Genomic DNA, 14,394 nt, shown 5'->3' with positions numbered 1-14,394 from the left:
TATATATATATATATATATATATATATATATATATATATATATATATATATATATACATATCTATACAGATTGAACGAATTTAAAACGGAACATACAAAATCAATGTATTTCGGCTCAACTCCGCTCTAGGTGGTTGGCCAACAAAAGGTTGTCAAATAATTATATTATAAAAATCCAATAATTCAGCGGGCTGCTGGATTCGGAACTCATTCAAGAACAAGTCAAAACTCCACCCAAATAGGTTGCCTAGAATCGCTGAAAAAACTAGACTAAACAAGCAGTTATTATGCTGTCAAACCACTTCATACTTAATCGCTTCCTTATAGTCCAAGAGATAGAGCCGAAATTTTGAACTGATCAGTAATATGACATTTCTCTATTGGAATATATTCATTGTAACTGGGTTAAGACTTTGCCTTACAGGCGGACGCCCCTCGTGGTACAGGGGGTGGCTATACAGGGATGAAGTTGTCATTTTTTTCGGAAAAATTAACGATCAATAATATGGCTGAAAATTTGCCCAGAGTAAGATCTTGGTATAACTAGACGAAATCCCAAAGGGCGGACGCGAGAGTGGATACATAAGGTGTGGCGGACAGGGGTGAAATTGCAATTTTTTGGGGAAAAATTAACGATAAGTAATATGTCCGCCATTTTCATGGCTCATTATTTAGCCCCTAAAAACTTTAAATCCAAAAGGGAGGATAGCTGGGTTGGTACAGAGAGCCATAAAACGGGGTCAAAAGTACCACTTGCCTGCGCATTTTAGGTCTCGGTAACAATTTTATTATGATATTTTTATACCGATTGATTTGAAAATTTGTATGCTCACTTCTGTTACTATTCTGAGAAGTATCAAGTAGAGTTTTCCTCAAAATTTTCCAAAAAAATTTCCGTAAATGAAAATTTTTGTAATTTTTTGAGGTAAAATCTAATTTGTAGAGTCCTTTCGATTTTCTGTAAGTTATACCATGAATTGTTTTCCAAAAATATTCAAACGATTTTTCCGATAAGAAAAAAAAATTTAGAAAAACTTTTCTAAAACATTTGATAAAACTCTACGTCATCGTCTGAATCTTTTATAGAATATTTTGTAGTTTTAAAATGATATTATGATAATGTTTTTTTTTTTCAAACTAAAGTCATATTTACTTTACAAATCACATTTTTTCTTAAATATAAATATTTTACGAATTAATTTTTAATTGAATAAATGTTTGATATTTGATATTTTATTAAATTAAAGTAATTTTATAATGTTAACTATTAAATATTTTTGGTATAACAAATAGTATTTTTACTTATTTTTTATTACAATAAAAAGGTTTTTAAATTTATATTGCATAAATAATGATTGTTCAGATATAAGAAAAATTTGATTTATTATTACATTAATAATCAATTACAAAATAATTTGGACATTAATTTTGCATCATTATTATTGCATCATGTCCTGTTTGGACATTAATTTTGCATCATTATTATTTTAAAATATTAAAATAATAATGATGCGCGTTCATTTAGATCAGTAATTCTAGACGCATGCGCTAAATGTAATAAGTATCAAGATGCTTTTATTCAACTTGGTGAAACTGACTTCGATTGTAATGAAGTTTTTGAAACCTTAGAAACTTTCATATGTCACTTATATGGAACAGGACTGACGAGAACAATTCCAAAAAGAAAAGTAAACGATGTCAGAGTTTCACTATTTAACCGGCAGTATAAGTTGCATGATGTGAACGAGCCTTAAAAAAAAAACTAAAAAATTTCGATGCTTCAAGCTTACCACCATGTCAAGATGAATTACACCAACATCTACTGCGAGCTCATTATATTTCAAATATTTGGACAAATGCTCATAAAAAAGTACCAACAGAATTGATTGTTGAAGAACATGGTTGGGAGTTTGAAGATGAAACATATAAATTCAAATGATTTAGTGGACCTCAGATGCCAGAATCAGTTCGAGAAGTAGTGATTGAAAATGAAGCAGATAATGAATGTGATATTATTGAAAGTGAAAGTGACGAAGATGATGAATGTGATGCCATCAATGAGAGTGAGAAAAATGACGAAATTTTTAAAGTTTTTCTAAATTTTTTTTTCTTATCGGAAAAATCGTTTGAAAATTTTTGGAAAAAAATCATGGTATAACTGACAGAAAATCGAAAGGATTCTACAAATTAGATTTTACCTCAAAAAATTACGAAAATTTTCATTTACGGAAATTTTTTTGGAAAATTTTGAGGAAAACTCTACTTGACGCTTTTCAGAATAGTAACAGACGTGAGCATACAAATTTTCAAATCAATCGGTATAAAAATATCATAATAAAATCAGTTTGAAAATTGTTACCGAGACCTAAAATGCGCAGGCAAGTGGTACATTTGACTCCGTTTTATGGCTCTCTGTACCAACCCAACTGTCCGCCCTTTTATATTTAGAGTTTTTAGGGGCTAAATAATGAGCCATGAAAATGGCGGACATATTGCTTATCGTTAATTTTTCCCCAAAAAATTGCAACCTCACCCCTGTCCGCCACCCCTTATGTATCCACTCTCGCGTCCGCCCTTTGGGATTTCGTCTAGTTATACCAAGATCTTACTCTGGGCAAATTTTCAGCCATATTATCGATCGTTAATTTTTCCGAAAAAAATGACAACTTCATCCCTGTATAGCCACCCCCTGTACCACGAGGGGCGTCCGCCTGTAAGGCAAAGTCTTAACCCAGTTACAATGAATATATTCCAATAGAGAAATGTCATATTACTGATCAGTTCAAAATTTCGGCTGTATCTCTCCGACTATTAGGCAAGCTCCTCTTTCCTTCAAAGGAGACAAATAGTTGAACGATATTTTATACAATGTCTATCACCGGGTATGGATTTATTTTTGTCCAAGTTTTATATTGGTCCACTATTTCAAATGCAGTTCAAACAGACATATATTAAATTGTATGTTCCGTTTTAAATTGGTTCAATCTGTATATGAAAAGTAACAATATTACAATATTACAAGAAAGAGGAAATCAAAAAGTGTTTAAAACAAAAGATAGTCAATTCAATACTTACGGTTCCTGTTCGGGGGATTCAATATTTTGCGGGAAGTTCTGCCACCTTGTGAGACCACTGTGCGTAGCCATAAATGCCACCACAATTCCAATCTTTTTAACCAGTTCCGCTCTGCATGTAAAAGAATTATTACATGAGCACTTGCAACATTTGCACAACTCAAAAAAATCTAATATTTCCTTGAATTCATATCCATCTTTACCTCCATCCCTACATAAATTCAATTGTTAATCGATTTGTTTATTAAAGGCAATAGTTTTTAAATTAACCAGAGATGTTTATTTTTATTTTATAATTCTATATTGGGAACGCACCCCTTAAGTATTTATTTTCCTGTAAGCGAAATAAAACAATAACAATAATAATAACTGAATAAAGCTGCAGGTCGAGCGAATATGTTCTTAAAATACGAGCATATAAAAGTGAATAGAAATATATTGATGTGAGTAGTTATTATCCGCCATCGAAAAACCTTCCCAGGGTACAAACATTTGTAGATATAGCCTGATACTCTACGGACAGTAGGACAGGAAAGGATATTCCGAAGAATAAACAGATATAGTACTAAATGATGAAGAAGAACTATAATAGAAATATAACTTTATCAGCTATATTTGATGAGATACCATTCATACTCGTTTTTTAATTATTACTAGAAAATAATCTCTTCTTTGTCGGACCAGTACTTACCAGAGGTACCGCAGTCGTTCTAAAACAAACGAGGCTTTATAAATCTACTTAGAAACAAGGCAGTTTTTTAACCCACATACCACACCATTCACAGTGTACAACTAGCCAATTGACTGAAGTATGACAAAAAAACAGATAAAGTCTGAATGCGTAGCAGTTCTCAATTTTTGTATGTAGAAAAGAAAAACCCCTTAGTACTTACTCTTGTAAGGAAACCATTGGGTAAATTGTAATAACAAATAATAAATATAAAACATGATTAAATACACAAATGCCATATCTATTATAATGAAATGACTCTAAAAATGTATTAAGTGATTTCTACTATTATCTTTGCACTATTTCCTTCTTAATATCATCCGATCTCGATGAAATTCCTACAACTCATAGGAAATTTCCTACAAATTTTCTTATATCAAAAAAAGCATTGTTAAATTTTCAGAAAATTTTCAGAACATGAAGCAAATTCTATGAGATAATATCAGACACATTTCCTATTACAACAATTTCCGCAGGTACTGAAACAAATAAGTTATTTTCAAATTGTATACCAATAGTAGACACTGCGTAAAAATAATTTATAAAAATCATTATTTCTTGTTAAACTTTGTGGTTCCACTTTCCTATAGCCAGAAGAGACATAAAACAGAAAATATTCGTTCTAGACAGCCGGTACTGTACCTCATTATTATTATACTGCGGGATAAATCGATAAATAGGATATATTTTTATATATTTTACAATAAGCACCGAAGTAATGTTATGCACATTTAATTTTTTATAGTATATTGTAGAGTATACGTAGTATAGGGCGGTAATGATATGTAACGGTCTTACTTTTCATCTTTTGACTTCTACATGTATTAAGCTCTTTACTAATTCAACATCGTCTTGTACTCTAAATTTCTAATTTCCCATGCCTTCAGTGTTAGTACATTTGCCTTTTGATTTCTAGCCTGTTTTTCAGTTCTGAATATATTTTTGACGCCTCTTTTATTCTAGAGGATATGAAGCTAATGTCATCAGCGTATGCTACAAGTTGTACTAATTTATTTGTTACCTTAGGTCATTCAACTGCCTTAGGACATATTCATGCGCCAGATTCATTTAAAGCTTGAGGCTGCTTATTGAGGATAGACGTAAATATTTTATAACCCAAGAATTAGATGGTTATACCGATATAAGTGTCAGATTAAAAGATATTCTGACTATATATTCTACTAATAGTTCGATCTATTTGTACATAATAATAGACATAATTTGTAGATACAAATCTCCTTGAAGCTGATTGATTTTCAAATTAATTTTTTAGGCATTCGCAAATTATTCCTAGACATATCGGCAGTAAGAAACTATATAAATATTATAATTTTATAATAAGAATAATTAGAATATGATAAACATATATAAATAACTGACATTATTGATGTTTTTAAAATAATTTTTATTTTAAATCATTCAAGACTAACATCCGTTAAGATAGGCAAAATGCTTCAGTTGTTGGTGGTTGAAATAACTTTATAACTATATGACTATAACATAAGTTTAAGTTACGTAAAAACAATATAATTATAAATTATATGGACTGTTTTGCATGTAAAAAGTAGGAAAATGTCTTTTACTTGACTCCAGGAATGTCAAGTCCTGAATTTGTTAATTCTTTGAAGTCGACGAGCGAAATCTTTCACAGCTTTCTAGAATGGCATCTATATTAGCGGGTTGGGAAGAAACTGAAATTATCAAAATGTTTTCAACGTTCTCACTAGTTCGCCTAGATCTGTGCTTGTTTTTTATGAACTTCAGCTTACTGAATGTAGATTCACAGATATATCTAGATGCAAAAATACACAAAATTTTCTGAGCATAGTTAATTAAGTTAGGAAATTTGTCATTTTCAACTGCTTTCCAAAACTTATAGTGAGCTTTTTCCTTCTTTTTTTCTTCAAAAATACTTTTGAGCGAGCTCTGTATCATTCTGTAGATCAATTAACTCATTTTTCAAATCCCTAGCTTCGTATCCAAAATAGAAAGATGAGCTATATTTGCTGTTGATATTGCCCATGGATTTTCCACCAAGCGAAATGGTTCTTGGAACTTCCCGAAGTCTCTAAATCTCACAGACATTTCATCCTTTAGGTCTGCTAACAGCTTTAGTAGGTCAGAAATCTATTGACTTTCATCTGGATTTTCATCAAACAGTGCTTTAATGGAAGGAAAGCTGGAATAATCTTCATTTGACAATTCTTCAATATACATATTCAGCTTCTGCTCCAGTGAAAACACAATACTCATCATTTGCGTTAAAATCTTATTGTAGTCTTCTTTAAATTTGGTCAATGTTTCATTCATAATACTCATTGTATCAGTGAGAAACGCTACTTTAAGCCACCAACTAAAATTATGAATATCAGGAAACTCTTTATTCTTTGTAGCCAAAATTAGAGTAATCTCATGTCGAATGCTGAAGAAACGTTCCAAAACTTTACCCTTACTCAGCCATCTCACTTCTGGGTGGTAAATAATGTCCCCATATTGCGACATAAGTTTTTTCAAACATTCTTGAAACTCTCTGTGGTTTAGTTCATTTGATCTTATGACATTCACAATCTTTACAAGTGTTTTCATAACACAGCTGAAATTTTCACCAAATTTAGCAGCTAAGCTTTCTTGATGAATGATACAATGGAAAATCAATAAATTATCATTTCCCAAATGTTTTCTCAACAGCTGAACAAACCCTATATTTCGTCCCAACATTGATGGGCAACCATCAGAAAAAACCTTTTTCAAATCAATGCTATGCTCGTTAAAAAAATTTACTATTGTGGTCAAATAATCAATACCTCGAGTTTGTCCAGTCATAGGAATCATGTCCAAACAATCGTCTTTAAGAACACAATCCTTCGATACATACTTTACGAACAATAGCAGTTGAGAAATTGCCGTTATGTCAGTGGACGAGTCGAGCGCAAGACTAAAATATTTACTTTTCTGCAGTTCATCGGTAAGATTAAGGGCAATATTTGCTGCTAAGTTCTGGGACCGTCTCATGCACGTTGAATCAGACAGCTGAAATTTTGAAACTTCATCTAATATTTGTTCATTATTAGCAAATTGTGAGAACAAAGTTTTGCAAACTGTGACAACACATTCTGTTACAATTTCTGCATCAGAAAACGGCTTCATCTTTTTTGCTAAAATTTCCGGTCAGTGCCACTGTGGTGAGGGTAAAGATGACTAATGCGAAATGTCGTACAGTGCATGGCGCCGCTCTACACTACTGTAATCTGATTAAATACATAAATAGAAACATAATTATATTATAACTCGTAAATTTTGTTTTACTGCCTAGCAGTCTGAGGGCCGCGAAAAATCGCTCCGAGGGCCGCATGCGGCCCACGGGCCGCGTAGTGAGTATGGCTGCTGTAAACCATCATGACAACTACACAGCTGAATGACAGTACCGATCTTACAAATGATGAAAACTAATGACATTTAAAATTCTCAAATAAACCAAAAATTATTGAATGTGACAGAACCCAAAAAACAGATGTTTTCAACTTGTTTTGCAAAAACGGCAAATTGAGTTTTTATTTAACAAAAAAAAATTCCGACGGGGACTTATCATTAAAAATAATAGTCTGAAAGATAGCATTCCGAATACAAAAGTCATAGTAACACAGAAAGACCTTGAAACCCAAAATGTTTTCTGGGTTTTTAAGGATTCCGACGGGGACTTATCATTAAAAATAATAGTCTGGAAGATAGCATTACGAATACAAAAGTCATAGTAACACAGAAAGACCTTGAAACCCAAAATGTTTTCTGGGTTTTTAAGGGTTTTGGCGGATGTTATCATATTTTTTGAGATCGACACAACCTGAATAAATTTTCTCATTTTAACTTTTTATGTGATTAAAAAATAAAACTTCAAAATATATCAAATCCCCTAAAAAACAGTTTTTCGGATTTTTTTAAGATGGTCCACGATATGGAAAAATCTGAAAAAAACGGAGATATAGTGTTTGATCAAATACACAAAATAAAAAAAAAATTGACTTATGGCCAACCTAAAAAAAAATGGCATACATACGCTTTTTAGAACAAAAAATGCATTTTTTTAGGTTATGTACATCCAACCTAAGAGCCTATAAAAATAGACAAATTGCGCTAAGTCTTATTTTTTGTGAATGTGAAAAGTGAAAAACATGTTTTTTTTTTTTTTCGTAGTTTAAAGGTGTATCGCCCAATTTTTATATGGCCTGAATGTCTCATTTAATTGAAAATATATAGGAATAACCTATAAAAAACTATATATTTATCTATTTTGAAGTCTATAAAATGAAGAAAATCCCCCAAAACCCCTAAAAAAAAACAGTTTTTCGGATTGTTAAAGATGATGCATTATACGAAAAAATCTGAAAATCAAAGATGTAGTTTTTGATCAAATACACAAAAAATTGGACCTGCAGCCACTTCCAAAAAAAAGTTATACGCTTTTTTCGAAAAAAAAATGCAGTTTTTTGTTATGTACCTACACTCAACCTACAGGTCTAAAAAATAGGCACGTCTTGTAAAAGCCTTATCTATGCGTCTAAATTTTTTGAAATTTTTAAACTGATTGCACCCCACCTAAAAAAAATAAAAACAAAAAATTGACCGTTTTGGTGGTAGAAGATGGAGTAGGAGGGTGGCCTTAAATTGCGCTGAGCCTTATTTTTTAATCACATTTAACGTAAAAAAATGAATTCGGGGAGTAAGGGCATTTTGCCTATCTTAACGGGGGCTACCCTTTAAGTTCCAAGTGCAATCAAGTTTAAATTTAAATTGGTGGTGTTTTATAAACAAAAACCACTACATTATAATAATATCTAATATACAGAGGGTTTCCAAATTAAACCGATGACGCTCTGCCCCAGGCAAATCTCGTTAATTGATTAATTTTTATATAGGAACATGAATTTTTACAGCGTTTAAACATTGCCTAAATGCATGGGATCAAAACAACACCGTTGTTAAACTCAGGAATGCTGAACTAGAATTTCAGTCGTTTATATTCACTAAAAACATACAGACTATAATATATATAATGTCCAATATGCCACATGGCTGGAATAAGACCGGTTTATAAGTAAAAAATTAGGTTTAATGTTAATTTTAAAGGCCCGTTTTCACACAACGTGTTATTGGACGTTTTGTGGGTCATATAAAACGTACGACAAAATGTACGTTTTGTCCAGTGTATACACACTACGTTTTTCCTTCCGTTTTCTACCTCATTACTAATTCAGAGTCTTAAGTTGTGTGAAGTTTGTTTAGTGATTTTTTTTATTATGGATGAAACACGGCTGCTTTCTTTTATTTTTTCAACCATAACGATACTATGACTGAGGAAAAAGGGGATGAGGAGGGAAAAGACAAGATGGTCAGGAGAGTGGGCTTCTAAAAAGAAACCAGTATTCCCACGTCTCGTTACTAAAAGAGGCGAACCAGATGACTGGCGCAATTATTTGCGAATGGACACCTGAGCCTATTGTCAATTGCTAGAATTGGTAACACCATACATATTGAAATAAGAAACCTCATGAGAAAAGCCATTGCACCCCATGAAAGACTCACAGCAACTCTCAAATATCTTACAACACGACGCAGCGTCAAGGACTTGGAGTTCACAATCATAATATCCAAACCAGCGTTAAACCAAATAATTCCTGAAACCTGTAATGCAATCTATTTGGTTTTAAAACATAACTACTTAAAAACTTTTATACAATTCAATAAATTCCCCGAGAAAATCGTGGGTGCATTGTCTCAAATCTGACATTATTACTCTTTTTTTGGGAAAAATGAAACGAACTGCAGTGTAGTCGTCAAATAAGTCATGATCGGACGACTTGTCTGAACATGTATTTTCACGTAACGTTTTATCCTATCAGTTCTCGCAAAACTATGCTTCTCCCATCATTTCTACGATCTGACCTTGGATTTCATTTCGATTCGACAAGACGTACGTTTTGCTGTTTACATGCCACGTTTTATTGTATAGGATTCCAACAAAACGTACAATAAGACGTACAATGCATTATTTTCGAACACATCATATTGAACAATAAATTTGAAGAAAAACTGATACATTTTTTTAATTTAAAACAACTTTTTAATTTTTATTTCAACTTAAACTGAATTAACAAATACACAACACTAGTACGAAGTAGAAATATTCCTGTTACCATATCAAAATTTAAAATTAGCCAGAGCTCTCTAATGTCGAATGTTGTGGGCTCAATATAGAAACATTCTGTATTAACTACTAAATATTTTATTTGCCGTACCAATTAATTAAATACCGATATATTTAATACTATACCTTGCTGATGCCATCAATATTGACATAGGACTTTCAATAAAAACAAATTTTATTAATTTAATATTATTTTTTAAGTAAGGTGAAAATTACATGAAATTATTGGCATAACTTACCCATTTTCTTCTCTACTGGTCGTGGTTATATTATCATTAAACCAATCAGTCAACTTCGCGTCGGATACCACTTGGCAAACCAATTTTCTGTCACCTACATAAATAGATTTATATTATTCAAATGAAACACCGAATTGAAATTCTAATACTAAAAAAGCAATTCTCTAGTGTTGGGGAAAAAGGGCATAAGTCGAAATCTGTTGTTTTTCAGGAGAATTTATTAAAGGTTTCATTCTTGTCGTATAAATCCATTTTTAAATTACATTTATACTAATATTATAATACGAGATATTAACCAAACCTATAGACAAAAATCAAGTAGGTTACATTTTTTCAAATTGATGATTTTTGATGACTTAAGTCTTGTGGATCTGACTTTGATTGCGATTGCTGACTTAAGCCTACATGAACTAACATGCTAGCCATTATAATGATAATGACAAGACTGTTATTATGGTTAAATAATGATAAGTATGGTAATACTTTTAATTGGTAAAATAATGGATTAAGTTTTATTCGCCGAAAGAAACAATACAAGTAAAATACATCACTCAAATGTTTATTACGCATGTACCTCTTCTAAGTCTGGATTTTCGGCGTCTGGATCTAGATCTTCTAAATATGGGTCAACGTCAGCTGTTGCATTTGAATGTACAAGTCTGTACTTCTACTGTACAAGAATGTACTTCTGTACACATCTGGAATAAGGGGTAGTAATTCCAAGAGATCATCTTTCTTGGTCTTGAAGATTGCAAGCGGCTCTGTATATTTTTTTTTGATAAAGAGAGTGCAACCGGACAGCCACGGCAATTTAAATTCAAAATGCAGAAGTCTTCTGTTTATTGAAGAGATTTTTTATAATAAATCAGTCCCTGTTCCTTTGTGTATCTAAGTAATTTGCAGTAGTGCCATAAAAATTTTCGTTTTTCACTATCTTGTGTTCTTTTTACAAAGACACTTTTCAAAGGTTTCTTTCTATTTGCGCATCGTATTACTGTCGCCCATTCATGTGGATGTGATATTTGCACACCCCTTTTTTTTGTTTTTCCATTATGGAATGATCAGTATCACATTCCATGTGAGTTTCTTGACACAAGAAATTTGTGCTCGATTTCCTCTAACGATTTTTTCATTTAAAGAACAGTTAAAAACATACTTGCAACGTAGAAATTCTTAATTTGTCCACCGCAAGTATCCGAGTACAAAATCACTATCTTCATTTCGGGTGGCAAATTCATAAGCTCCTTAAAAAGACACGAAGCAATTTCATTTGCTCCTTTCATTGCCATCGACTCGTGCCATAAATAATATGAAGCTAAACCATTTCCACAGTTGCGTATTGTAAGATTGTATGTGCAATATCTTCTTTTGTAAAATGAAACCAATGTTTCTAAAAACGGTGTCGGAAGACACTGTTGTAGGTCAAATATATAGCACAACACTGAGTGGTCTTCCATTGCTAATTTTTTGTCTTTACTTTTACAAGTATATGCTAAGTCGGCTTCTTCATGATGCTTTTTTTGTTGTTCTTTAGGTGTATTTTTGTTTTCCTCATTCTTGGCGATTGACAACTCTATTTTCAAAACTTCACATTTGTGACATACATCCGTTTTTCGCTTTTAAAAGCCAGGTTAAGCTTGTGAAACTTCCTCTTTATGTGCCATCTTTTACCGAAGGTTGGCGACCATCAAACGATAGGTTTCTCTGTTTTGTGCCGCATGTATTATGTTCGCAGCTTCTGGTATTTGAAACCATTCTCTCAAGTTTCTCAGCCAGGATTTCTTCTTTCTGCCCAAACCTCTTCTACCTTCAATCTTGCCTTCCACGATAAGCTGTAGCAGACTGTACTTATCATTACGGAACACATGGCCCAGGTATGACGCTTTCCTCCTTTTAACAGTTGTTAACAATTCCACCTCTTTACCCATTCGTCTTAATACCACTGTGTTGGTCACTCTGTCTGTCCAAGGTATTCTTAGTATGCGTCGATACAGCCACATTTCTAGAGCCGCTAACTCCTTTATAGTTGCTGCTGTTAACGTCCACCCTTCAACTCCGTAAAGTAGCGTAGAGAGTACGTAGCATTTCGTGGCGCTAGCGGAGGTTAACTCTTAGGTGGCCGTTACTTAAGAGCTTTCTCATTTTGATGAATTTGGATCTTGCTGAATCTTGACTTGGATTTGGATCTTGTGAAACTAGACTTCGTAAATTGTGCGACTAACTGGCTCAGCTGTGACTGCACGGCACAGTCTATCCATTTTAGTCAAATTGAGGTCAACAGGTAAATACAACTTACTATTCACTCGGCGTATATAATGCCTTTCGTATTTGGGGAATAAGTTTATATGAGTTAGATTCATCTAACGTTCCTTAAAAAATTTTTGCATACTATATAAACAGTATTAAACGGTAACATACCATTATTTTGCTGCTTAACCATCTTCATAATTCTTTTACACCTTTCTGACATTTTTACGTTCCCAAAAACATAAGTAAATACAAATTTTTATCACTGATAAGCAATACGTGTTTGTTATTGTAACGGGTCATAAAGAATTAAGTCAGCCTATACTTGACAAAAGTGTAAATATACTGTTGTAAGCGTGTCGCGGTAAAAAAGACTTTAGTCAACATAAGTCCATTTGTCCAAACAGAACCGGTTTTACACGACTTGCGTCTATTAGATCAAGAGAGCATAAAGCTGTTAGAAATACAATAGACTTATGTCATTTGGATCACAACTAAATTGATTAAATTCCCTGTTGCCAGTGTACTTTAGTCAATATAGTCAACATTTGACTTATGCCCTTTTCCCCAACATTAGAGAATTGGCAGTTGGAAATTCTAATACTACAAAACAAAAGTAGAATCGGAAGTCGATATTTGAACTCTTAATGTAACTTTACGTCCATGGACGTATAAACACAGATTATGTTTATACGTCTATGTTTATACGTACATGTTTACGTCGATTTTATTTGTTCTCGTCTTGAAAAGGCGCGTCGAATAAAATATCGCTTGTACTATTTCGGTAATGTTAAGACGCTAGGTCATATAATCTCCAAGGCCAAGAAGTCCAAGGTCAAATTTCTCACCTTTAATACTATCTTTAGGATATAAGCTTTCATCAATGTATCTGTTCTAATATTACAAAAAATGAAACGACATTTAATCTAAATAATATTCTTAATTATTTTCCGATTCATCACGTGATTTACATTGACAATTTTTCTAAATAATATTCCCTTGGAAATATTCACACCAATATTGTATACGCAAAAAATTTGACACCCATTTTTTAGGGTTCTAAAACAATTTTACTTACACTCAGATTCCTTAGACCATTTCCAACCATGTCTCTCCATCATTTGAAGAAAGAAGACCAACTCTTCTTCGGGGTTATCAAAATGTTTTTTATTGTCTCGATATCGACAATAATGCCTGTAATTATTCTTAATCTTATTTCTGCAGATATTTTTTACAAAAGTTGAATATGTAAAATGTGTGAAAATAAGAGTATAATATTATTTAATGAAATAACAGTAAATCTTTAGTGGATATACCAAAGATTTAATGCGACAATATACACAAACTTCAATAAATAATAATAATAATAAATAAATAAATAAAAGTGGCTATAGCTTGTACCAGAGTGGCATTTTTCAAAATTATTAGACAATTGTTACATATGATCAGTACTATACCTACTTTCATTAAGCGATGCAGGGCGTATAAACAAAGATAAATTTAACAAATGATTGTTAAAGATGTTCCAAATGAGTCTACTCGTTCCGATAAGTAACAGTATAATTATGACACTTTATTAATTTTTTTATTTTCTCAACTATTAGTATTTATTGCATAGTATATAAATTATTTTTATCACTGAATACATAGTAAGTAAAAAAATAATCCGATTTATAAAATGATTGAATATTTTATGCATACATGCAAGTAACAGTTCTTCAAGAATATTTAACAACTATGCGAAATGTCCATCTTTATTTCATTACTGCCGACGTCGTCGGAACTCATACAGGTTCGGACACGATTTAAGTAGGTATTTTATTTCGGTATTGAAATTTTGTAATTTGAATCGATTTGTGAGTATATTTTTAGTCATCTTGATGGTTAAAGGACAATAAATTA

General features: G+C 32.2%; 1 protein-coding gene across 3 annotated transcripts in view; it reads right to left on the bottom strand.

Annotated features, from left to right (window-relative positions):
• The window catches only part of stj (voltage-dependent calcium channel subunit straightjacket), a 105,553-nt gene that overhangs the window by 15,380 nt on the left and 75,779 nt on the right, over positions 1-14,394 (bottom strand). The window contains exons 16-19 of one of the 3 annotated variants that reach the window (XM_072536931.1): positions 13,571-13,686; positions 10,246-10,339; positions 10,133-10,162; positions 3,076-3,186 (exon numbers count right to left, since the gene is read on the bottom strand). In XM_072536931.1, the coding sequence (XP_072393032.1) occupies positions 3,076-3,186; positions 10,133-10,162; positions 10,246-10,339; positions 13,571-13,686 (351 nt within the window). Of the gene's footprint in view, positions 1-3,075; positions 3,286-10,132; positions 10,163-10,245; positions 10,340-13,570; positions 13,687-14,394 lie in introns of all 3 variants that reach the window. The other 2 variants (XM_072536930.1, XM_072536932.1) reach the window with 2 other exon arrangements.

This window comes from Diabrotica undecimpunctata, chromosome 7, assembly GCF_040954645.1.
Source record: "Diabrotica undecimpunctata isolate CICGRU chromosome 7, icDiaUnde3, whole genome shotgun sequence".
In the NCBI taxonomy this organism is placed as follows: Eukaryota; Metazoa; Arthropoda; class Insecta; order Coleoptera; family Chrysomelidae; genus Diabrotica; species Diabrotica undecimpunctata.
The sequence above is the reverse complement of the archived record's forward strand: the minus strand, read 5'-3'. Positions and strand labels throughout refer to the sequence as shown.